The 26,039-nt window shown below is 42.9% G+C and overlaps 2 protein-coding genes across 13 annotated transcripts in view; one reads left to right on the plus strand and one right to left on the minus strand.

The window, feature by feature from the left end:
• KCNIP4 (potassium voltage-gated channel interacting protein 4) overlaps positions 1-17,225 on the plus strand; it is an 840,337-nt gene extending 823,112 nt beyond the window's left edge. For 4 of the 9 annotated variants that reach the window (XM_043544587.1, XM_043544585.1, XM_037897992.2 and 1 more), the window contains 4 exons: positions 9,254-9,361; positions 10,613-10,717; positions 11,043-11,105; positions 16,293-17,225. In XM_043544587.1, coding sequence (XP_043400522.1) covers positions 9,254-9,361; positions 10,613-10,717; positions 11,043-11,105; positions 16,293-16,340 — 324 coding nt within the window. In that variant the 3' untranslated portion in view covers positions 16,341-17,225. Of the gene's footprint in view, positions 1-9,253; positions 9,362-10,612; positions 10,718-11,042; positions 11,184-16,292 lie in introns of those variants that run through there. The other 5 variants (XM_043544583.1, XM_043544582.1, XM_043544586.1 and 2 more) reach the window with 2 other exon arrangements.
• PACRGL (parkin coregulated like) overlaps positions 12,059-26,039 on the minus strand; it is a 37,562-nt gene continuing 23,581 nt past the window's right edge. The window contains exons 6-10 of one of the 4 annotated variants that reach the window (XR_006290171.1): positions 25,322-25,429; positions 20,499-20,579; positions 18,167-18,732; positions 17,217-17,329; positions 12,059-12,083 (exon numbers count right to left, since the gene is read on the minus strand). Coding sequence is in view for 2 of the 4 variants with exons in the window: in XM_043544588.1 (XP_043400523.1) it covers positions 18,676-18,732; positions 20,499-20,579; positions 25,322-25,429 (246 nt within the window). In the remaining 2 variants the exon portion in view is untranslated. Of the gene's footprint in view, positions 12,084-17,216; positions 17,330-17,928; positions 18,733-19,749; positions 19,827-20,498; positions 20,580-25,321; positions 25,430-26,039 lie in introns of those variants that run through there. The other 3 variants (XR_006290170.1, XM_037897997.2, XM_043544588.1) reach the window with 3 other exon arrangements.

Below are 26,039 nucleotides of genomic sequence, written 5' to 3' on the forward strand. Positions count from 1 at the left end.
CAGCGACAAGTGGGAACTCCATGACCCCATGCTCCGTGCCATCTTCTGGACCCGGGCACCTCCCTATGGGACCCCTTTGCCACCCATGCAAACCTCAAGTTCCCTCTCTGCTTCTCCAGGGTGGCTAGGGGTCAGGACTCCAGAGGTGATGCCCTCCTTCTTCCATAGTGTATGGCGGCTTGTGGTATGCTTTCCCCCAGTCTCACTTTTCCACCAGGTCCTCTGCAAGATCTGCCAAGATTGGGCCACAGTCATCTTGCTAGCGCTGCGCTGACCCCGACAGTTCTGGTTTCCCAAATTACTCAGACTGTTGGCCCGCCCACTGATCAGCCTCCTCAACTGGCCAGACCTTCTCACCCAAGACTATGGCAGGGTTTTCCACCCCAACCTGGGCTTGCTCCAACTGACGGCCTGGTTTTTGGATGGGGCTCAGCCGTAGACAACGCCTGTTCATCACCGTCCACTGTATTGTTACACAGAGTAGATGGGAGTCTATGAGGGCATGCTATGCCGCAAAATGGAAGCGTTTCACCTTCTGGGCACAATGATGACATCTCCCCCTCTATGCTGTCTCTGTTCTCATCATCCTAGACTACCTCCTGGAGCTCAAGAACTGAGGCCTTGCATTCGGGTTGATCCATGTCCGTCTTGTAGCACTCAGCGCCTTCCTCCCTCCCATGGACGGCCAGTTGGTATTTGCTCACCTTACCAATACCCAGGTTCTGAGGGGCCTGACGTACTGCTTCCTGCCGGTACTAACACCATGCCCCCGCCCCCCCAGGACTTCAATCTCATGCTGTCTGCCCTCACCTGGCCTCCATTCAAACCCCTGGCCATATGCTCCCTGGCCCACTTATCCAAGAAGGTCCTCTTCCTGGTGGCCATCACCTCTGCCCGGTGGATCAGTGAACTGGTGGCCATGATGGCTGACCCGTTTTCCATAGAGACAAGGTCTCCCTGCACCTTCACCCTAAGTTGCTCCCAAAGGGCATCTTGAGTTTCATCTCAACCAGTTCATCCATCTCCTGGTCTTCCATCCTAAACCCCACGCCACTCCCGCGGACAGAACACTGCACTCCCTGGACATGCGCAGGTCTTCTACTTGGACAGAACTTGTGCCTTTTGTGCCTCCCCACGCCTCTTCGTTGCCATCATGGAACAGTCAAGAGGGCAGGCCCTCTCCTTTCAGCACACATGCAGTTGGATCTCTAACTGCATTACAGAATGCTATGCGCACTCCAATGTGAGACCGTAACTGTACCTGCAGGTTCTTCAAGATGTGTAGTCCCTATTTGTATTTCAGTGCCCACCCACCTTCCCCTCTGCTGCAGATGCTCTATGCTGTGGTAAGAAGGAGACTAAAGGCACGTCACCCCGCATGGCCTCTTATAACCTTGCAGGGAACATGTGGCAACAGCAGGCGGCCATGAGGGTCAAAGGACACTGCTGCTGAAAAACTTCCTTTGCTCGCATTTGGAATACAAATAGGAACCACACATCACAAAGAACCTCCTGGTAAGTAACCGCCTCTTGGTCCTGGCAGAAGTCACCACAGCCGGAGACCTCCTGGACTACAGCCAGGGAAACTGGCTGGATCCCCTGATGCTCGCTTGGCGCATGGGGCTCTCCAGGCCTCAGACTCCCCGGTGTGTACTTCAGGAGGTGAGGGCCACTTTACCGCCCACTGCTCAGGGTTTCCTCAACTGAGTCCTGTGAGAGGGCACTCCCTGCCCACCCTCCAACCCAGGCCCTCTGGACCTTTTCATTGGGCCCCTGCCCCGTGGGCCTTCCCGGCCATCCTGCCTCTTTACCAAGAGCCAGCTGCACGAGTTGCAGCCGGTTCGGTTCTGGACCGTGCCACGGACACATCTGTGCATGCTCGTGCTGCACACCCTTCACATCTTCACCCTCGCGTCCTGCCCCGACACAAAGTGGTGGGACCTCCTGCCATCTCTGGAGGGTGAGGAGCCCCGGTGGGCCAGCCTATATTCCACCCTAGTGCTGAGGCCTGCCAGGGACATCAGCTGGCGGCTCCTTCAAGGAGCCGTGAGCACGGGCATGTACTTGGCGCGGTTCACTCCCCTCCCAGACACCTGCCCCTTTTGCTGCGTAAGGGAGACCCTGACGCATGTGTACCTGGAGTGCGCCAGGTTGCAGCCCCTATTCCGGCTCCTCTTGGATATATTTTTATGCTTTTGGTTGCACTTTTCCCCTCACCTGTTCATCTATGCACTCCCTATCCGTGATCCCACAAAGTCACGGGACCTCCTTGTCAACCTCCTCCTGGCCATCTACAAAACCAGGGAGAGGAAGTTGGCCGATGGGATTTCCTGTGACTGTGGGGCCTATTTCCGCTCCTCATTCCGTTCATGCATCCAGGCAGAGTTCCTCTAGGCGGCATCCGCTGGCTTCCTTGACACCTTCGAGGAGCAGTGGGCACTGTCCGGGTTCTCTGCACGGTGTCCCCGTCAGGTTCCCTTCGTTTAGCCCTGTGACCTCACTCCCATTCCTGTTATCTCGTTAGCTGTCCCCCATAATTATTTGGACTCCTGGACCTGTGGATCCTTAGGCTGGGGGGAGGTCCTTTAGCAGTGGGCAGGCTCTGCCCGCCCACTTCCTGGAGCCCAGTGAGACTACCCTTTCTGCTTCCTTGAGATTAGTTTCTTTGGGCTAGATTCACAAGGGGAACTTAGATGCCTAACTATCACTTTAGATGCCCGAGTCCAACATTTAGGCTTCACTAGCATTCAGGCCCTAGCCACCTAAAATTCCCCTAAGCATCTGAATTTCTGCTGCTGGGTGTGTGTACAGCCAAAGTCCTGACACCTCTGAGCATCTCAGTGCCTCATACCTAAGCCCAGGTGGGATTCACTAACTATGCATTCCCCTCATCTAGCTTGCCCATGGACTCCAATCTGGTAGGAGTGCTCAGAGGCTGCTTACCAGATTGGGCCCTGCAGAAAACACAGCTGGCAAAAGCACTCCCAGTATCCCAGTGGTTAGAGCACTTACCCAGGATGTGAGACACCTAGGTTCAAATCCCTACTTCACCTACTATAGTGCAAGACTTGAATCTAGGTCTACTGCCTCCCACATAACTGCTGGGGTGGGTGTCTTTTAATACGCTCGTTGAAGCTGTTCCACTTTGTATAAATAATATTTATTGGAGCAGGGACTGGAACCTGGGTGTCACAGGAAACTATGCTCTTCTCTCACTGGCCCAGTGAGTATTTAATTATTTATACAAAGCGGAACAGCACTAATAGCAGAGATTGAGACATACCCATCTCAGACTAGCCTGCTGGGTAGCACATTCACTGGGAGGTGAAAGACCTGAGTTCAAGTTCCTGCTCTGGATGAGATAGAGTGGGGATTCAAACCGAAGTCTCCCACAGCCTAGTGCCTTAACACTGGGCTATTAGGTCTGGGTATATGCATACACCCTCCATTTTTGTCTTTTGTGTAGAGCCTGAGCTTGTATGTGCTTTGACTTAAGCAGCTTTGCACCTGCCCACCAGCAGAAACCTTGGCACCTAGTGACCTTATGCCCCTGTGGCAGTAGGTGGCTGAGCAGTGTTTTTTTGCGAAAGTCAGTGATGTCTAAATATTGGACCTAGGTGCCTAAGTACCTATATGAATCTGGACCTTTTGAGCCTAAATTCCATGGATTGTTTTCAATGAGACTTGCCTCCTCTAATTGCCTACATTGCTTTGAAAATGGGATTTAGCTGTCTAATTCACTTAGGCCCAGATTCTCCAAGGTATTTAAGTGCCAGTGGGAGGATCTGTGCCTTAGCCCTCGCAACTCAGAAGACAGCAATGCGTAAATACCTTTAAATATCAGGACCCGCCTTCAATGCTTATTGAAGTCAGTGCTCCTGATCTAGAATGACTTCAAGCATCCTCATGGGCAGACGATGTTGCTCAGCAACTTATAGGATCTGGGCCAGTGGGCACTGAGATCACTCAGTAACCTCCAAGTAATACTCATCACTGGCAGGGCTGAGGTGTTGTGCACTAGATCCACACAAAGATTTAGGTAGCCAAATGCCCTTTTGGGTACCCAGTGGCCTGGTCTTCACTGGTGGTGGTTGGTAGGGTATGTGGTAGGGTATGCAGCTGGACACTGCAGTGAAAGGCTCTGGTGAGGCAGGGCAGGGGCAGGCAGCAGAGAAAGGCTCTGGCATTGAGGCAGCAGTGGGGCACTAAAAATAGCCATCAGAGGCACAGCTTGGATGAGTAGAGAGCTGTGTAGGGTACATACCTGTAGGTTCTGGGGGTGAGACACTGCTTAGGGGAGCAGAGTAAAGATACATCTACTTTGCTATTTATACCTATGCTAGGGTGTGTGTGCAGTTTTTGTACTCTAAGTGTAGACATAGCCTTAGGTGACACTGAGACTCTCCAAGACCCCACTCAACTGCTGCCTAATCCTGTAGCGGCATACGTTTTTGCCAGAGAGCATAGGCACTGCTGCCTCAAGCTGGGTGCCTATCTCACATTTTAGCCCCAGTGGGATCCTCAAAGTAGGCTCCCTCTGCGTATCTCATCTGGAGGGCCTGAGCTGTTATGTATGCTCAGAGCTGGCCTAAATCCTCACAAAATTGCTGGAGGTGATGGGGAGAAAAAGGCAGCCCCCTTAGTATAGTAGTTAGGACACTCACCCAGAATGTAGGAGAGACAGGTTCTAATCCCATCTTTGCCAGATGTAGTAAAGGGATCTGAACTTGGGTTTCTCACCTCTGAGGCAAATGCCCAAACCACTGGCCTGTAGAATGATTCTGACTCTCTCTTTGGCTTATTGCATAGTTAATTAGACAGTGGAACTGTGGCAACAGAAGACGCCCCACACCAGAATATGCAGGTGAGACTGAGAGGGTGCTATCCTAGCATACCTCATGGGTTAGGGCTCTCATTTAAGAGATGGGACACCCAAATTCAAATCCCTTCTCTACATTTGGGGGATTGAACCTGAATTTCCCACATCCTGAGTGAATGCCCTAACCACTGGGTTAAAGTCTGTAAAGCGTCTACTGCCGCCATCTCCATTTCTTGTAACACCTCCCTCCTCCCCAAACAATGAAACAAACAAACCAGCTAACGCACAGTGCTTAATTGGTAAGGAAAGAGGTGCTGGGGCTCGAGCAATTAGGTGCAAGGGGGGGTGGGGGGGTGGTCAAGCAACTTTTTAAAACTTTCATAACTGATGCGATAAGCCCAGAGGTGCTGGGGCTATGAACTGCCAAGCGTAGAGGTGCCAGGCCTCAGCCCCGAAATAAATTAAGCACTGCTAACATGCCAAACTCCAGGAGAAAGATTATGGCTGAGAAGCTCTGGAGTTAGGTGCTTATCTCCCTGAGAACGGCAGGTGTAGACCAACCTCTCTTGTCAAAACCTAGGCAGCTCAGTATGCTGGCTTTTATGGCTCCCATGCTTATGCACCTATAGCTCCTTATATATTGTATAGGGTACTTAAAAGTTCGTCCCTTTGTGGAGCTAGCCCTACCTGCAAAAGAGCTGTTTAAAGCCTTTGGGTGTGATCTATGAGTAACTTAACTTTTATTTGCTTTTCCAAAGATGATTAATCATCTCTTAACAAAGTTGTCAATGACTTTCTGATTGCTTTTGTCTCAGTTATTCCTTGAGGAGAACTAATCAATTAAGTAACACCCTTACGAGTGCTAACATAAACTGAAAAGTAAAGCTCCTAATCATGTCTTACTCCGTATCTTGTTCAGGGCTGGATTAACCTTTTGTGGGCCTGGCACCAAACATATCTGTGGGCAATGGAGCATGGTGCAGGGAGGTCAGTCTCCGGAGCAAGGGGCCAGCGAGAGGCAATGGGGAATGGCATGGTAGGGGCGGCCCTGCTCCACCCAGTGTGAGGGCCCTATTTACAAACCGGCAGTTGCCAGATGCACAGTGGCCTCCTGGCCCTGTGCTGCCAGCATGCCCCTTTCCCTCGGGGGCAGGCCCATGCCACACCACACAGCCTCCCTGCACAACACCCCCTGACTCCCTATGTCCACAGGTGGTGGAAGCGGAGACTGCCCAGAGCTAGAGGCGCACTGGGGTCCGGCCAGGGGGCTAAGAGGAGCAGGGGATGGGGCCAGGGGGCAGAGAGGAACCCTTGGCCAGCCAGCGGACAGGCCAAGAGGAGCAAGTGGTGGGCAGGGGAGTCAGCAGGGTCTTGGGGCACAGTAGAAGTGGAGCAGGCTGGGGCCCCTTCTGAGCATGGGCCCAGCTCCATGGAGCCATTGTCAACCTGGCACTCGGCCAAATGCAACACTGGCACTTAATAATACTAATAAAAAGCCACTGTATGTAAAAAGTAACATCCATGGAATGGCTGCAGAACTGACTCCAAGGATGTGTCTGTGGATCATACCCCAAAGGAACTTGTTTGGTGGTCTATAGATGGTTTTCTTCCATTTCACACTGGTTCACCTCAAGAAGACCAGAGTCGCAGCTCGCACTTTTGCTGATAGTTTTAGCATGGTGACAGTGCTTAGATACTATGGGGATGGGCACTAATTGAAAACCCAAGGAGGCGGGGAGAGAGATTTTCTTCTTACCAAAATAATTTCTCAAGGGCACAGGTGAGCTACATGGATGCCTGTATTCCTCCTTATGTGGATTAATAATGGATTTCATGTTCCAGCACTCATAACTTGGCTGCTTCCCAAAGCACTAAATTTTGCACACACACAATTTAAATAAAACTATTAGGAAGTAATTTTAAACTGCATTGGCCTCCATGAACAAATGATGGATGAAAGGTCAGGAAGAAGAAATGCTACTGTTTTGAGTGATTTATATTTTGAACTCATATATTATGTATGTCAAGGGCACCCAGAGTTTGGATAGGCATCCTCAAGTTTTTAGACTGAAATCTACATAAATAAATAATATTTATATATATAATAAATATATACAGTGAAGGTTGGCATGAGCAGGCTAAAAATGTACACTATTAAAGATAAATTATACTTTTTTTAAATGGAAAAGATGAATCAGCTTTTTCATCCCTCTAGGCTTTGCTTTAATTTCAGATAGCCACAACACAGCAATCATATACATAGCAAAAAAACTCGGTTCTTAGACAACACGTCACAACTTCCTACCAGTGTTAGTCCTTATTAGCAGTTCAGAGATGGACTTATACCTTAGGGCAAGGTGAACATTCAACGAAAAAGCAATTTACTTTCACAGTAGTGTCTACTAGTCCCAAGGGTAATAGAGCTGAAAATATGACGCCAAGCCAGGGGCTGATCTTGTACGATGTGGAGCACATCCTGAGAGCTGAGTCTTGTCAACACCCATGAGCCTCAATGTGCCCTCAGCCCCATGCAGGAGGTGCTCCAAAATATGCCGTTAAGCCTTGAATGCGCAACTATTTAAGATGGGAAGATAAAGCAAGAGGAACATTTTTCTGCCGCTCCCAAAATGGATAGCTAATTTGGTCATCAGCCATGTTGCTGCTCGGCCTCCGAGGAAGTGTAGCTTGAGTACAGCCGGTGAAGGGGCGCAAACAAGAGAATGGTGAAGCACCAGAAAGGGGTAGAATGGGGAGGAAATGCCAGCATGAAAGCTGACACTACAGCATTAGACTTTTCAGGAAAAGATCCATCAAGATTTAGAACAGCAACATAGGAATGATGATTGTTAAAAGTATATGATCAAATTTGTTCTGAATTTCCTGAAGCATAATGGTTTAATATTTGGCAGTATGTTATCAAAGAGCTGCATAGCGATTTAGCCTTGTGATGCTGAAGCTATAAGTAAGGTCAGTAAAATGTTTTTCAGGATTCATATCTTTAAGATGCCTCATGAGGCGAGTGCACTGATGCACTAATACTGGAAACTATGACAACGTCAGCAAGCCCCAGAGCACACTAGTCAAGAAAGACAGGACTTTAATAGAGCTGTGCGGCGTTAGCTGAGCTTGTCCTCAGTAGGTACTTGGAAGGGTAACTGTAATGGCCATCCAGGAAAAAAAACTAAAACATGATGCATCAGCCCCTCTTTGTCCCTGATGCAACCCCACTGGCTGTTTTCCCCAAAATACTGGCTTTTTTTCAACTCTGAATAAACATGTAAACCTGCCCTGTGTCAGTACAGAATTATTTAACCCTTGTAGCCAATGGGTTTGGGGCTGTGGTAGGACTTTGAGCCTTTACAACAACGTTATGAGCCCTATGGCAATAACAATGATGTCACAAAATCAGGTCAGGACCAACAAGGGACTGGGAACGATAAAGCCCTGGTTTCACCAAGTCTCTTTAAAAATATGAACGAAATACAACCAATAAATGTTTGACTTTTTTGTCAATTCTCCGTTTGAATGAGGTTCATGCTGCTATAAAACCATAGTAATTCTGAAACACAACTCTAGTTCTAGGACTAGTGTAACACGAGTCTATTAATCGTTAGTCTTCTTGGCCTATAGGGAAGTAATGTAGCCTGACTAATTTCATTCTCTGAAAGCTCACTACATGTTAATCTGTCAGAGTCCTCTACCACCAAGGATCAAAGGAATGGATTCAGATTTTGTTGTTTTACTTCTGTAGACTCTCTCTACAATATTTTAATTTACAATTATCACTGTATTTCATATAGAGGAGGTAAAAATAAAGTTATGTTTCTCTAACGAATAGTTTTCTCATAATTGCCTTTTTTTTGTTTGCGCTCCAATGCATAGAGCAGCCAGCCTCTGAAGAAAACCTCTGCAGAGGTGTAAGAGCTGAGAATATTACCTTTATTATTGTTCTCGTGTGTGACATTTACTCCCATGTAGCATTCCACAATAAGTTATTGCCATTTAAATTCCAGTTAAGCCCTAAATCATGGGTTTAAGAAGTACATAGACTTTGTTCTTGACCTGTCCACAGCAGTGATGTGTTTTTTCCCCACATTGACTTCAACAGGAACGGCTTGCATGCAGCATTTTATAAGGTTAAGTCATACACTACAGTACATTCAATCCATTAACAGAAGGAGGCTAGAAAACTGATTATTGCTTGTATAATAGAGCAATCCACCATGAATTGGCAGTACTACCTAAAAAGTCTAGATGTCTTTTTAAAACATACGACTAATTACCAAAAACAAGACGAAGCAACAATCCTTCTTTCCAGCCTGGTATTACACTGGAGAATTTATCACATTGGAGTCCAGGATTTGAAAGTTGCATATTTAGAAATATATAGTTCAGCTTCAAACTACCTAGGGTTTTTTTTTGTTTTCTTTCTAGGATTTCATTATGGGTCTCTCAATTTTACTCCGAGGGACAGTACAAGAAAAACTCAACTGGGCTTTTAATTTGTATGATATAAATAAGGATGGATACATAACTAAAGAGGTAAGAATTCATTTTGTAGCCACAATAACTGAAACCACAGCATGTACGTGTCCCTTTGAGTTTGGTTTGAAAGGAAAATGGCTTTAGAGAAACTGCTGTCAAAACTGAGTTCGGTAGCAAACAACTAGATAAATTTTTTTCTTCCCACCAACTTTAAAATAAATGTATTTTATATAAACTTAACTTTTTTTTTTTTTTTAAAAAGAACTAGCCACAAATTTAGATTTTATTAGTAGTCATAGAAGACATAGCTAGCCAAATTTCTTAAGGAACGGGCACAATGGGCATGCCTTTGAATACCTACATTTGCCCACAGAATTTCAAGAACTATGTAGGGTACTTGTACATAAAAATGTGTATCCAGAAATGCAAGTGAACACTTTAAAATGCTATTATTTTCTAAAGGGCCTTATTCTGCAAGGATTAGGCATATGCTGAACTTTACTCATCAAAGTCAATGGGACAACTCAAAGGTGAAGTGAGCATGCACATAAGTTTTTGCAAGATCAGACTCAATGTGTTTACTGTAAATGGTACTGGTACTAACAGTTTCAGCAAGACACTACATAAAGATTACAAAGGGTTTGTTTTTTTTAAAATACAGCATTTTATTCAACATATTGGCAGATGAATTACATGTTTATAATAATTCTTATAGAGCACTTTTCAGCGACATATCTCAAAGCACCTTACAAAAGCTGGGGAAACTCACACACAGGAAGGCGACGTGATTTTGCCCAATCACCTTCTGCTACAAATTTTTGTTGGTTTGTTTCCACTTACTGATCCACTGGAGCTTTCTTTCCACAATATCATTGGACTTTTAGATATCGTAAAGTATTTAAATTCAGAAGCATAAATCTGCATCTACTTAAGGGTTTTCAGTTACAGATGCCCCTCGACTTACACAATCGTTCTGGAAAGCCTTGTGTAACTCAAATTTTGCATAAGTCAGAAACGTATACCCGTACGTTACACAAAAATTTTCACAACTCAAAAATCCTATTTCCATAGGACTTTTTCCATAAATGTGAATTTGCGTAAGTCAGGGTTGCGTAACCCAGGGAGTGTCTGTACTTAGCGTCAGTAGCTAATTTAAATTTCAAAGTGATCCATGTGCATTATACTCCTGAAGTTGTTCAATCACAATTTGACTGTGGCACAGTCTTAAATATTTCTTCTAAACTATAAATGCTCAAAAGATTTTGAGCATGTTCTAAAACATTTACATAAACATGTTTTTCTCTTCAGGAAATGCTTGATATTATGAAAGCTATATATGATATGATGGGAAAATGCACTTATCCTGTTCTCAAAGAGGATGCCCCTAGACAACATGTGGAAACATTTTTCCAGGTAGGGCAAGACAACAAAAAAGGATGGTCTACAAGAAAACTCCCATGTTTTCACTGGCACATCCTATTATTTTTGTTACTCTATCTTCCCTGTGCCCCCATCCCAACCTACTTGTCCGTCTGATCTGTTATGTCTAGACTTTTATAGACTGGAAGCTCTCTGAGGCAGGGACTGTAACGTACTTATAGTGTCTAGTAAAATGATACCCTGACCTGGGTGGCCACCAGCCTGCAATATAACTCTGAAATAAGTAATAAATAAATTCAGTGTTTTTAAGTAGGATTTTAACATGATTTAAGCAAATGTTCTTATTCTTTCTGGACAGAAAATGGACAAGAATAAAGATGGGGTAGTTACCATAGATGAATTCATTGAAAGCTGCCAAAAAGTAAGTAATGATAAATGTGAGATATTTAGTTACTCCTATCAGCTGGCTAAATGGTTGACACATGGTACTACCAATTAGAGGATTTGGGTGTAAAGATGTAGCTTACACTTCTAGGCACCTTTACAAAAAGGTATGTCTGGCGACCTGTTCTACAAAACAGTCAGTTACATGTGCGAACATATACAATATTTGTATTCACAGAGGTGATAGTTTTTGAAAAGCTAATATTCACCTATTCCACTAGTGTGTTTGCATCGTCTCTTCCTATGCAAAACTACCATGTAGTAGACAAATTGTTATGTGAATATTTGAGTCTTGTGCTGGGTATATATCTGCCAGAATTCACATTTATTCATTGTAGGATAACTGAATGTGCTATTATTTAAGAACTTGTCTACAGTTAGACAAGACAGCCTTATAAAAATGAGTTCTGCAATTTTATTATGAAAAAATTAAACACCAAAGCTTCTTGTTATTTGTACATTGTACAAGGTTACAAGCTACTAGACGAGCATGGTACATACAGAGGGTGTCATACTACATAAGATCAAGTGTTGAGATCCAAACTGGAAAAAGGGCTAGCAACAATTGATTAGATCATGCAGATTGTTGTAGCCATTGACAGTTCTTTTCTCAAACTAAAACCATCAATTCTGTCTAACAATAAATACAGTAAAATACAGTAGATTTCAATGGACATACCAGCTCTATTTGGATTGTCTTAGATAGGGGAAAGGAGATTAGGAAAATCAACAATAAGAGTCAATGTTTTGCCCTTTTGGTATATATGAAAAGGGGGCCAGCAGACAAGAATTCGCAATACAGGTATGGGTAAGCAAGACTAGGAAAAGCATGTCTATCCATGAGCAACAATTTATAAACACCTTGTAGCCCGAAAGCTGCACAGGAAATATAAAAGATGGTACGGACTTTGTCAGTTTTTTTTACTTGAACCTCTAGGTATTCCATGGGAAATTCCTGTTGGATCAAAGACAAGGAGACAGTGAGACCTAGCCAATGATGTACTATTCTTAATAAGAATAAGCTTTGGATACCATTGACCATAGTATCGATAGTATTCTTTGTAGTGGATCCACTCCTGTCTAAGATTGCAGTGTTGCTGAGTAAGTTTTCTTTCCTGGAGAGAGCCAATATAGGGTGCTGTAGGGTTTTATCTTGTCACTTCTCTTGTTCAGTATGTCTGGAAGGCTGCTCAGGCAGACGGATCACCAGTAGGCAGATGGCATTCATCTGTCTCCCTCTCATTAAATGCCAATTCTGCTATTTCCTCCGTGCCTGACTGTGGTTTGGATAAGTCTGGGTGTAAAATTACAGATGGAATCTGGACAAGTTGGCAATGATGCAGATGGGTAGGAAAATTCATCTATAGGAATGGAGGGGTATTGTGCAGTAAGGGCTACAATGTGGTTCTTTTCCAGAATGATTCACAACTTCAGCAGGCTGTTATAGCCTTTGCTGTTACTGAGTAATCAGATATGTTGGCACTGAGTAGTCCATCTCTGATTCATAGCATGAGTGACAACCTTTAAATCCCTACATACTTCGGGACCCAATAATTTGGAAACTCATCTCCTACATCTTGCCGTGGCTGTTAAGGTATGTTGGGCATCAATGCCTGGAACTTGGCCTTTCAAGACTATCAGCAGATATTCTCAGTGTTTTGTTTTTCACCTGACTCCTTAAAAACCCACATTTGATGAGCTTCAGATTACTCAAAGAGAGCTTAATGATAAGCATGGTTGGGTTAGATATGGACACTTTGTTTAGGCCAACACTAAAAATTACAGGTGGCAACATGGAAGATGCAAGCATCTAATCACGCTTGGCCAAAAAAATCTTTTTTTTTAAATTTCTAACTGTATATAACATCTACAGTATTGTAGCCAGACTTAATTTAATAGGTTCTATCTTTATTATCAAACAATGGAATTTCTCAGTGCTCATTCTACTTCTTGCAATAGGTTCACTATGGTATCTTTTATTCATTAATTTAAGAGATAAAACAATACATAAAATGAACCAAAAGCTGAGAGAAATTCTCTACTGCAAAATTATTCTGTGTAACTGCGTTTCCTACAGTGTGTTCCTCAAATACAATTATTGCAGGATCAAAATCAGCCTTCAAATGCCAGTACCAGGTCCTTGTTTTATTTATAAACGGTTTTGTGTGTGTGTGTGTGTGTATATATTAGCCCATATCACCAAGATTAATATGTTAATTAATATGCACCCAGTGTGAAATGCAGTTTTTCTGATACTTTTCCATAATTTAGGAGTTGGTACTGTAATTGTGTTTGCTACACTTGCAAACTAGTTATTAGTTGGATAATTGTACATAGAAGAAACTAATGTAGTTAGTAGCCTTCTACACTAGTTATCACACTAGAACTTAAAAAAAACCCTGTAGCTTCCAAGGCCAATAGCACTGATTACAATTCCAATATATCAGAGTCTGTGGTCTTGCATAAAGGATAATAATAGGTAAAGGGAGCCCAAGAGTATCAGTGAATTTAATTGCATTGACCTAAAAACCTATACTAGCACTACGTCAGTTGCCTAACACAATATCTGATTGTTATTAGCTCAGATTGAATAAATTCTTTCAAACAGCTACTGATTTATAGTTGAAGTACAAAGCAACATCACACTGTTGATAGAATAGGAAGACTAAGAACAGATTCATTTCCTATTTTGGAAATGAAAAAGATGTTGAAAGAAGCTTTTAAAACACAGGCTAAACCTATGATTAGCTGTCAGGCCCAAAGTTTTCCTGAAAAGAGACTGTAGGAACTGGGACAGCTGTACAGTGCAGTGGGTAAAAAATGGGCTTGCTACCATTACAAAGACTGGTGTTCTATCCTATTATTAGAGAGGAAATTTGGACAGTCTTCCACACAGCATCACAACTCTAGTAGTGGAGACATTTTTTGCTGGTAGGTAATTGGTATTTACTGATTCTGTTTAGAACATCATGTGAAGATAGGTTTTGTTGCTGGATTTGTTATGAAGTATTTTACTACTGTTTATCACATCTGACCTCATTAATAGAGTAGAACGAATAATCTATTGAAGGGAGTGGAGGGAGGATCTATTGACTGCAGTTCAATCCATATAAAAGACAGAAAATGTTTGGGGGAAGGAGCCATATGATTATACAGACAACCTTCAGTAAGAGAGTACAAACGCCATTTGTTAAATACAGCTGCAGAAACCATGTGGTTTTAAGAAGATACTCGATTGCTCCTAGATGCCCAGATTATGGACTTGGTCAAGTACAGTTTCTTCCAACTGCATTTGCTGAGACAAATTCACCGTTTTCACTCCAATGTGTCCCTTGCTACAGTTAGCTTCGAGATTGGTTTATGGTAATTAGCTACATGACAAGACCACTTGGAAACTAGAGCTAGGGAAGAACATGGGCTAGTTTATTAGGTGGAGTTTCATGCTGAGAGTTTATCATCAGTAAACTTCTGGGTGGAATTCAAGGCAAGGATTTTAACCTATTAAGAAAGCCCTGAATGATTTGAGCCCTAATTACTTGAGAGATCACAGCTGAAATAAGCAGTGGAAAAGGAGCTGGAACTACCTTGGTCTAGGAGATAGCACTCTTCATAAGATACTCACTACTGAGAAAGATGTAGTATTAAATTCAAGACCAAATTATTTTCTTAGAGGTGGAGGTTAAGGGGTAGTTTTACTGTGACTGCTGTGAGTCATCATTATTATGTATATTTATTTAGTGGGGGGATGACCAGTACATTTTGATGATTCGAGAGAGATACACCTCTACCCCGATATAACGTGATCGTGATCCGATTAACGCAAATTCGGATATAACACGGTAAAGCATTTCCCCTCCCAGGCTTGCGCAAGCCTGGGAGGGAGGGGGGAGAAGCCGAGCATCAGCGCGCTCAGGGGAGGAGGCAGAGCGGAGGTGAGCTGTGGTGGGGATGGGTGGGCGTGGAGGGCCCCGGGGGGGGGGGGGGGGGGGGAACCACTCCCCACCCACCTCCGCCTCCTCTCCAGAGTGCGCCGCTGCTCCACTTCTCCCCCTTCCCAGGTTTGCCGCACCAAACAGCTGATTTGCGGCAAGCCTTGGAAGGAGAGAGGGAGGGGGGAGAAGCGGAGAGGAGGAGGCGGAGCGGAGGTGAGCTGGGGCGGGGCGCAGAGCTGCTGGTGGGTGCTCTGTGCCCACCAATTTTTCTCCGTGGGCGCTCCAGCCCCAGAGCACCCACGGAGTCAGCGCCTAGGGCAGCAGCATGTCTGGCTCCGACACACTACTCTGAGCAGCATGTTAAGGGGACCGGGAATAGGAGGGGTTGGATGGGTCGGGGGTTCTGAGGGGTCAGTCAGCGGGCAGGAAGTAAGTGGGGGGTCGGATAGGGGGCGGGGCCAGGCTGTTTGGGGAGGCACAGCCTTCCCTACCTGGCCCTCCATAGCAAGTTCGATATAACGCGGTTAGAGTTTTTGGCTCCCGAGGACCGCGTTATATCGGGATAGAGGTGTAACTGTGTAAGGGCACTGCTAAAAGTTTAAATAAAAATGGATTAAATTAGTTCCCTATTTAATATCAACAAGCAGTAGAATCAGAGAAGACTTCCTATGTCGTACTGCCAGTGGGGAAAACTGAGCTGAGGAGTCAACAATTTTAACAATGTATTTGGGAGAATTATCGTGCTGCATGCACGTGCTGACTCAGTTTTAAATTGTTCTTGAATCTACAAAATAGTCTCCGATAATGCCAAAGGGTTTTTTGAGGAGAATATGCTGTGCCAAGCAACAATTTCAAATATATGGAAGTTACTGACTATACTCAAACTGCACGTATGAAGTTACCACTATTTTTTTTTTTTAACAGAGTTTCAAGAGTTCAATTGATTACCTCCAAAACAGTGTAGACAGTTTTAACAAAAACACAAATTAACTTAATATGCTCTTTTCAGTTTAATTTTTTTAATTTCAGTAATTTATTAATAGTTTTGGTATTTTTTTCTAAAATCAGTACCAGTTTCAGAGTTAAGTTTTATGATCACTTATTAATTTTTCCAAACAAGTTGCTGCTGTCAGTAACTAACATTAGTGACTTCTACCCACTTTTTTCCCTCTGTACACTTCTGTATAGGAAATATAAGATAATCTGACATGTATTTTTTTTTCTTCTTACAGGATGAAAACATAATGCGTTCCATGCAGCTCTTTGAAAATGTGATTTAACAATGTGGTTTAGTCTGCAATTAATGGACAAATGTGAACTATTCTGCAACATTACTTAAAGCTGGATTTGCCACATTTACCATATGTAGGATTGCTCAGCTTTACACTGAGACATGTATTATGCAAATAAGTTTTGTTTTATTAAAAGACCCTCCTCCCAAAAATGATTTCCAAAAGGTTAGGATGTAATAATTTGTCCTTTATCGAATGGGATATGCTAAAAATATTAGGTTTTACCCCACAACTCCCAAAAACAGCATAGCATCTGCCATTATACAGCTTTATTACCATTCCAACCCCTAGATAAAAGAGGCTTTAACACAAGGAGATCAAAAATAGCTGTTTTTGATACTTGTTTGTATTGGATTCAGCCCCCGGATTTTAAGTGTCTTAAAAATCCTTAAAAAGTGTCTTAGCCTCTGTTTTACAGAGAAATCATCCTGCATTTCCTTTTCACATTTGTATGGTGTAATGCTCATTTTTACATAATACTTTGAGTAAATATTGCTACAGTTGATGAGCAATACATATCTCCTACAACAACATCCAATTTTATTTGGCTTTCTTTCCTCTTTGATTGAAGCCCAGCTAATTTACATAAGAGGAAGAAATCTTTTTTATAATAAAAATTTTTATGATTCAGATAGACATGTACAACTGGTAGGTATTAAACAGATCATCCTTACCTAATAAATCTGCATTTATGAATTTTTCATGAAATGAGTACCTGAAGTCTTATATATTGTATGTGTAATTCTGGTTGGACTGTCAGCAAAGTTTTCTGCTCAAAATTAAGGATCTGAAAAGGTTTTGATTTCAAATTTCTTTGTGAAGAAAATCTAGTTTTACCATTATTTCCAGAAGTACGTGTCTTACCGGTTTTAATGAGGAAAAAGGAGATAATGGTCTTTTGAAGCTTCCATCTCACTTCAGTGCTCAGAATGCAGTAATATCTAGACAGTCTAATATCTGTTTCAATGGTCTGTTTACTATGAAAAGGGAGTAAAAAAGAAGCAGAAACTTTAGCTATACACCAATGTTGTTTATAAGCAGTACTACTATTACATTCTTGAGGAACATTAATTCTATCAAAGTAGGAACAGCTTTAATTCTGGACCTAAAAAACCATAACTGCACAGATGTGAAAGATTAAAATGGATTATCTTTTCCCCATCACAATTAAGAAATAAAAATTATTGTACTATTGTTTTGAGTGATTCCAGGCCAATACTTTGAAACGCTACTGAAGATATGCCAATCTTTATTGTGACATTTCTGCACAAAGGATGTGAAGGGGCTACTGGCGTAGAAAGAATGCTGCAACCATTATTTTGCAAAAATAAATCAGGTATCTATTCTGGTGTAGAGATGGAATGTTGAAGGCTGCTCTGCTATCACCAGTGTAGGAATAAGAGTAGTACAATACATGTACACCTGAAATTTGCTGTAGCATGTTTGCGTAAACTAAATGTGCACATTTTGTAAAAAAAATAAATAAATAATAAAATTATATATATAAAAATAAAATACAAGAAAGAAAAACAAGCAGAATGTTTTTGTTTTTTGAAAAAATACTAGACTACAGGCATTTCTTTAACCAAATGGATTTACTGTTTCAATACACGCATCCTGAATTAACTGTTAATTCAGTACTGTGCTAAGATTTAAGTTCCCAATGTGACAGTTTTCAAAATGAAGGGTTACTGGGATGGAATATGAAAAACAGTATTCCAATACCAACACCTGGTGTTTTTATCCTATTTACACTACTAGAGCAATACTGTACAACTAGTTTGAAATCAGTTCTTTTGTAACAGAAAACTCACATTTTCATCTCTAACACTCATCATGGAAAGAAATCATATAACAAATATGTATATGCACTTTAGCAGTGAGTTAGTTACTGCTTAATTAATAATTACAATCAAAGTCTACCTTTTATGTAACATTTGATAAACACAGTAAGTGTGGCAGAATTATTAAAGGAAATAGGAATGTACAGCAAAAATGAATTAACATTTACTTTGTTTACAGCTGAAAAAATGGATGGTAGATAACCAATTATTGACTGCAACTGTAAACATAAGACTGGATACACAAAAAGATTTATCTAATAAAAATGATTAACTGTTTGCCATAATTACACTTTTTCACAAGATGTTATGGGCACACTTCACTTAATCTTCATTTTTTCTCCCAAGCCAGATTACAGAATGTTTGTGGTTAGTTTTACTAGAATAAGTTGTACCATAAGGAAATTCCAACAGCATCCACAGTCAGCTTCTGACGCTCACAACGACACTACGCAGTGTAAATGACTATATGGTTCTCTCATTCAAAAGGAGATGGAACAATAGGTTGGAATTTTAGATTTGATGATCATTACACTCTCCTGTTGATAAAAATGAAGTTTACACAGTAAGAAGCACTTAGTTCTGAAGGCAACCAAGTGGCAATCTGTGTTACAACATTTCCTTATAATTATACATATCTAAACACCCATCATGCAAACTAAACTATCAAAAGAAGAGAGTTGAAGACAAAAAAACATTAAATATTTTGAGAGAGATCAAATCTCTTTCTCATAGGAAAAGCAGCAGAGACAAATAACTTTAAAAAAAAAAAACATGCAAAGAACTGGTAAAATAACAGAAGAAAATAGATGGGAGAACTACAGGAGGGTAGGTTCTATGTACCAATGGCTTGTGGGTTATCTATTAACTACTGCTAAGTTCTTGCTGCTCTCATTCGAATAATTTTTTTTTTTCTTTTAAAAGGCACTCGCAGAAAAAACATACAGGGTTTAAAAATTCCATAAGCCACGTGTTCTGCTGGTAAAATTGTTTTTAAATAATACCATTTACGGGGCATCATTATTTTCCTCTTCAATATTTGAAGTGAGTACCGAAGAAGGGGTGGGTGGGTGGGAGGGTGAATGAAAGAAAATCAAATGCCCAATTCGAAAGCCTTCTTACATATGTAATTCTCAGTTAAATCAATAGAAGCTGTGTGTTTGACAAAGGCAGAATTAATCCTCGATAAGAGTTAGGAGATAATTTAAAGACAACAAGGGAGGAATGAGAGAATTTAAAGAGGGGTGCAATACTGGTTAAGAATTTCTCTTAAGAAAAGGGGACAGGAAGAGAGGGTAGAAAACAGGATAAAAGAAGGAAAGGGAGAAGTGGATATCAGAATGTTGAATATAAAAATGTATAAAATATCTCTTACTTTTTTATACAAAATTTTAGTATTTCTTAGTAATTGTTTTATTATTGATTTGGAAAAAAATCCTGTTTGTTTGGGAAAACAAAACGTTACTACAGATAGAACATGGATCAAACTGATGCTTACTGTCGGACATTTAAATACGTTAGGTTAACTAACAAAGCCAGTATTTTAAAAACATTACATGTCACTGCAGTAGGTAAACTTTTTTCCTCACAAATTTCAAGCCCTGGAAGTAGAACTATAGAGCTCTTCTGGTGTCTAGGGAGGAAAAGAATAGCAAATGTTCCATCTCACCAGTAAGGTTGCACACACCTCCTAGCAGAAACAGTTTAATGTTTTACACACTTATCTTGCAAAGAGCATCTACGTGGACAGGCAGTTACTTCTCAATGGAGTCCCACTGAAGGGGACTCAGTGTGGGACTAAGAGGCCTGCTGCGTGGATCCCTATGTAGGTGTGGATCCTTGGAATGTCATGTTAAGGTGTGCATCTAAGTTTCTTATGAAGGAGCACAAGAAATTAGTGTGAGGATGTTTGACAATTTAGGTGTTTAAGTATTCTCTACAGAAATGTAAAATAAATATATAATATATAATAAATATAAAATATAAGTGACTGTATTACATGAAGTAGATTCTATTTCTCTTCTATGTCACAATTCATATACAGGAAAAATAAAGCTATTTTCACATTATGAATCACTACACAACACCAGTAGGCCCCAACCCTGCAAAACCTACACATATGATTAATTTTACACACAGTCGTTCCAGTGTGTAGAGTTAAGCACATACATAAGTCTTTGCAGGAGCAAAGCTTGAAGGATTCAGAGACTTGATTTCAAAGTTTTCTTGACATGATTTAAATTCAAGTATATTTTTATATTTTTTAACAAAATGTAAAATACAGAGAATAATCTGTTCAACTCACCTTTCCACCATAATGCTCTAGCTTTTGTAATGCAACAGTGATTTGCTCTTTGAATTTCTTGTCCATTAACCTCTTTGAAATCTATTGGAATAAAATAAAATATAAATATAACTTGGAAAAAAGATGATTGAAGCACAATGTATGAAAACCGACCACATTTATTTTTGCTTTAGAATACTGCTTCACCTTAGTTCAGGAAAGGGAAAGCAAAAAGAATCATTACTTTACACATAGTAGGTAATGCCAAAGTAAGACACATGGTCAAAAGCAAAAGGGGAAGACAAAGTTTTCTGAAACAAAAAACAGAGCTTTGCAGAAAATGCTCAGTTATTGCAATGATGGGTGGCAGTATAAAATCCATAGACAGATAGCTTTTATATTTGTTTGCAACTATTTTTGATGCAAAACAAGAGTACCAAGAGGAATACGAAACAGTTGTTGGGAATAGTCTAGAGAGTTCCTTTGCCTGTGCCCCTGTTTGTTAGGACTCTCCCTCCCCGGTCTCTTACACAGGAAGCTTTAGTAGTCCTTGCCCTGATTTCTCAGGGTTTCCCTGCCAGGCCTCTCTGCCTGGAAAGATTTGGCAGTTTCTCACCTCAATGGATGCGTGTCTTCTGCCTCAGAGAGTTATTCACTTTCTGCCCTGATTGCTCAAGAACTTCTCTCCCAGGCCTCTCTCACCTGGAGAGATTTTCCAATTCAGGCTCCTTCCTTAAGTAGCTCTGTGACACACCTATTAATTTTGCACTGCTGCCTCAGAGTACTTCTATCCCAGGCCTTTCTACCTGGAGAGCTTTTATAATCCTTTTAGCAGGGCTTGTCCCCTTTTCAGCAGGGTTCCCTCTCAGGCCTTTCTATCTGGAGAGCTATTCATGGTAGTTTCTGCCTTGGTTCTCAGGGTTTCTCTCCCAGGCCTCTCTACCTGGAGAACTTTTAATATCTCATTGCCCCAGTTAGGATTCCTCTCAGAACTCTTTGTCTGGAGAGGTTTTCATTGTTCAGGCTCTCTGGGAGCTCCTTCTATTCAGAGCAAACCAATCTCAAAAGGTAGGTTCAACCAAAGGTACCCTTTAGCCATGTTTCTCAGCTGGGGAGGGGGGAGGGAGGACTTCTTGTTTGGCTGACATTAGGAAGTCCACTAGGTCCTTGGCAATACCCTTATCTCCCTCAGAGAAATATGAAGTGACCATAGCCCGAGGTCCCCCTTTTTGTAGGTAGCCCATACAGTGCGCGTAACCCTCCATAGTCAGTGACATGTCATAATTTACCACATAGGGGGCATTCAGATGGTAAAAGCCTTTTACTGCCTCTAGGCTGGTTAACAAAGCCAGGATTTCCCCAGAAATAAACTCTCTTACTGTGGCCTCCTGATCTGGAGAGGAGTCCTTCTGAATGCATCTGCACGTACACCCTTCAGAGTTAAAGATCTCTCTATCCAAGCTCAGATCGCTTCCAGGACTTCCAAAGACCAGGGACTGTACTGTTTTGTCCACTCACTTTTGTTCTTGCTATACCCACACTATCGTGTGGATAACATTCAGCAGGTTAGGACCATTTTTAGCTTCTTTTTTCCTCCGAGAAGAGCTCTTCTTTTTGGCAGAGGTCCAGTTGTTGCCCTACTTTGCCCCTATATCATGATCCTGGATTTTTAGACGCATGGTCAGGCAGCTCTCTGCTTCATCAGGTGGCTGTATGTCCCTATCCAAGCCATCTTCCTTCTGTACTGGCTTCAGTCCACAAAACCCCAGCTTTCTCCTTAGCCAAGTTGGACTTTGACCCTGGCTGGACCTTGATCAGGTTTTAGAGCTTGGTCAGCTCCTTTTGCAGTAGTAAGCACTGCTGGTCCGCTGTCTCCTTTTCAACTTTGAGATGGGTCAGTTCTTGCTCCTATTTTAGTGCTTACCCTACAATCCTTTCCCATGAAGAGCAGATCTCTTCCAGCTCCTGCTGGTATTAAGCTACCTATATCCGTAGTTCCAGGATTTCAGCCTGGTTCTGATCAGCCGTAGCAGCCTTCTCTTCTAGCTTATCCCAGTCCTTTACAGTAGAGGTCTGCTGTGTAGCTGAGGGGCTACTGCTATTATTGCAGCCTCCGTTGTACATGGGAACTTCCTGTTTATGCCACAGGACACCCACTTCTTTATTAGACTGCTACCCACTCCTTTCGGGAGGCCTTTCTGGGTGCCTAGCCCATCAGCCAACCCACTGGTATCCACACAAGCCTTGGGGTAATCTCTGGTCTTAGTCTCTGGCTCTTTTCCTAGTATGGTAAGCTGCTCCTCTAAGGCCTGCTGTGTCCTTTCTCGAGTCAGCTTCTGTTGCTGGCTTTCTTTCAGAATTCTGCTCAAGGAGAGGGTTTCTCTCTCCTGTATCTCTATTTTTGTATGGGCCCACTGGTCTCTATAATAGGCAGAGCATTCCCTCTCCAAAACAAGCAGATGCTCCAACTTCTTCTATCTTTTAGGCTGGAGACCACCTACTCCAGGTTTCGGTTCAGCTCACCTCCTTCACCTGCCTATCATCTTTTGTGTAGCCAGTGTCTCACTCACTAGGCAGACACATTTTGCTTGCCTTGGATACCTCTTTACATTTGGCCGCCAGCGCCAGCTTCACCTTCTCAAGATCAGCTGTCTCCTGCTTGGTCTGTCCCCAGCTCCTTGTCCAGCTCTTTCACCATTTGAAAACGGCTCTGTTCTATTCCCTGGACCTGGGTCTCATAAGCCTTTAACCAGTTATTTAGTTCATACCAGAGAGCATTCATCTGGTTCTGCAGGTTGCAGGGGTGCCTGGTGCCCAACCAAGAGTCCTGACTATCCGTCAGTCATTCTCTGAGCTCCCAGGCCCTGTGAAACAAGTTTCCCTCTGTCTCCAACACCTCCTGTCAGGGAACCCTACTGTCCCTCAGAGCTTCTTATTGGGTTCTTCTTCCCAGGAGTCGTTTCAGGGCCCTGGCCTTGCTTCAGTTCCTGCAACACATTAGGTACATTCCCCATGTTCTCTTCCCTCAGGACAGACACTGCAGGCTGGGTCTTCCCTTCAGAAAAAGGGTTGTTCAAGACACACAACTGCTTTCCCATTTCTATCACATGGGTTTCAGTCCTTCCTTGTCTACCAGGTTTGCCAATTACAGGGAGTCCTGGGACTATGATAGTACCAGTACTGACTTCCTGAGTTAGGGGGGGCAATACCTTCTTATGTGGCCCATTTCCCCACAATGGAAAAAAACCTATCCCTGGGTAGCCTTCCGAGCCCTAAACTGAGTCCCGACAGTCCTCTGTTCTGCCTTAACTATAGCTTGGGCCTCAGCCATTCGTGGCTGGGTGTCTTTATCCACCTGGCCTTCACTGGTCCCAGCAGCCCTCATGGCAACCGGGCTGGACTTACAACCATGGCTTGTATCAAGCTGAATCCATCTCACCTGACCCCCTTGCCCATACTACCTAAAGCTCCCCGGGGCGGGGTCTTCTGACTCTTTCCTCTGTGGCACCTGCACGGTCGGGCCTGGGTAGACGCTGTTTTAGCTGCCAGGCTCCCTGCCAAGCCTAAGACTGGTGATCCTGGAGTTGCTGCTGTTGAAGCCCCTCCCGGGTTTTGCCGTGCTGTTGCTCGGTGGCTTGCTGAGGCTTTGAAGCTGCCACAGTTTGCTGCTGCTGGCCTACAGCTCTTATCAGCTCTTCCATGGTCCCCTTGTTTGCAAAGGCTGGTCCGAACAATCCTACTTCTGGTACCAGTGTAAAGTGGTTGAACTCACCTCTCGCAAGTGCCCCCTGGCCAACTGCGTGTGCCTGAACTCTCTCTCTCTGTTTGTGGTGGGTCTTCACTGACTCAGCCCTCTAGCCAAGTCATACACAGTATGCCTGTGAGATAAAAGCAACGCAACCCCCTTTTGGGGTACTCTCTCAGTGCCCTCCGTAATGTCTCTCTCTGTTTGTCCCTGTTCCGGAATAGAGCAGTGCTCCAGGGCTCTTTCCCTGGAGGCAATGTCTTCATCCTCTCAGGGCCTTTCTGGCTCCAGCTCTTCAGCGGGGCCTCTACAGTTCAATCCCACTTCTGGGGTGCCTCAAAGTCCAGGCCACTTTCCCAGTGGCTGCTGGTGAGGATCCGGGCCAGCACTCTACTCTGGGTGCCAGCCCAGAGACCCTATAGATAGCAGCCATCTGCAATGTCCCTTTATATAAACTGCATTGCTGCTATAATTCCTTGGGCCACTTCCCCGTGCTCCCGCACATTCTTCACCCTAATCTCAGGGTCTTGTCCTCGTGGAGTCCCAGCAGCCAGCCTGGAGCACCATCCACTCTCCTCAGTCTGGCCCTGCAGCTCGTCTTCTATTAGCCTGCTGGGCCCTGATTGGCTGCTTCCCACAAAGCCACTCTAGGCAGCTTGGAGGACCTCTCTACTGCCCTTTTATGGGTGGGGTGTGGCAGGGCCATAAGAACTCCAGCAGGGGGCCTCAGGACCTAGTCCTCCCCATCACAGCAACTTTAATGGGTTTTGTTACTAAATATTAATATTTAAAATTCACAGGTAATTTTATAATAAACAATGTCCCTTCAAAACACAGTAACTAATATGTCTCAGTCTTTAGGGGGGTTTATTGTACAAATTGTTCTTTTGGTCTAGTAGCATATACTGAATGTTAGAGCTCTATAATTCACCATATATTATAATAAAACTATGGGTCTCTGCTAAAGCTTATCAAGAAATGCCTTTCATGGAACAGCTGAAAGTTCCATCATCTTTGTGTGAAATGACAGGAAGTCTCTAAACAAAAGTAACATAAAAAATGAAGAGGCACAGTTACTGTGCCAATTTTTTGTACTTACGCTTGTGAGTAGATGTTTCAGCTGATCATTAAGAGCAGGACCAACAATGGCACTCAGCTGTACCAAAGCATTCAATCCTCTTTCAAATACTTCACTGTTTGAATGGGCCTTGTAAGGGAGGGGGGAAAATTAATAAACTGCTATCAAACAGTAATTCTCGATCAAATGTGCAAGCTCACTAAAACAGCAATCTCTTGAGTACAATAATTAGTACTTACACAGTGCTTTACCTTTTCAAAGCACTGAAACTAATGTTTGAAGAGGTTTAGAAACACAAGTACAGCATTATTGAATATGTTAATATCAAGCATGTGTCATTTAAATGCCAGTGTATTTTCAGGGGGGAAAAGGGAAACACACCCAACACAGCATCCAATACTGGATGCTGATGGCAAGTTTCAGAAGTTTTTCAGAATGAAACAGACTTTCATTTATTCTGTAGCGTGACAACTAATCATTTATTTATTTGATGGAGAGCAAGCTGGGTTAAAGAAACGATAGTAATGTGACTGTTATTGTAACAGCATGCAGTATCTTTGGGGGAACATATTTTATTACATTTATGTAACCTGTGGGACAGGGAATGTGATTATGTTCTACTTCCTGGGGGAGGGTTACCACAGCTCCTTCACGAATTAAAAAGGGGCCCCAACCATATGAAATACTCTGGCCTATTAGGGCCCCATAAGACTGATGGGTGATCCTGGTATGTCTAGTG

Source organism: Chelonia mydas, chromosome 4 (genome assembly GCF_015237465.2).
Source record: "Chelonia mydas isolate rCheMyd1 chromosome 4, rCheMyd1.pri.v2, whole genome shotgun sequence".
NCBI lineage: Eukaryota > Metazoa > Chordata > Testudines > Cheloniidae > Chelonia > Chelonia mydas.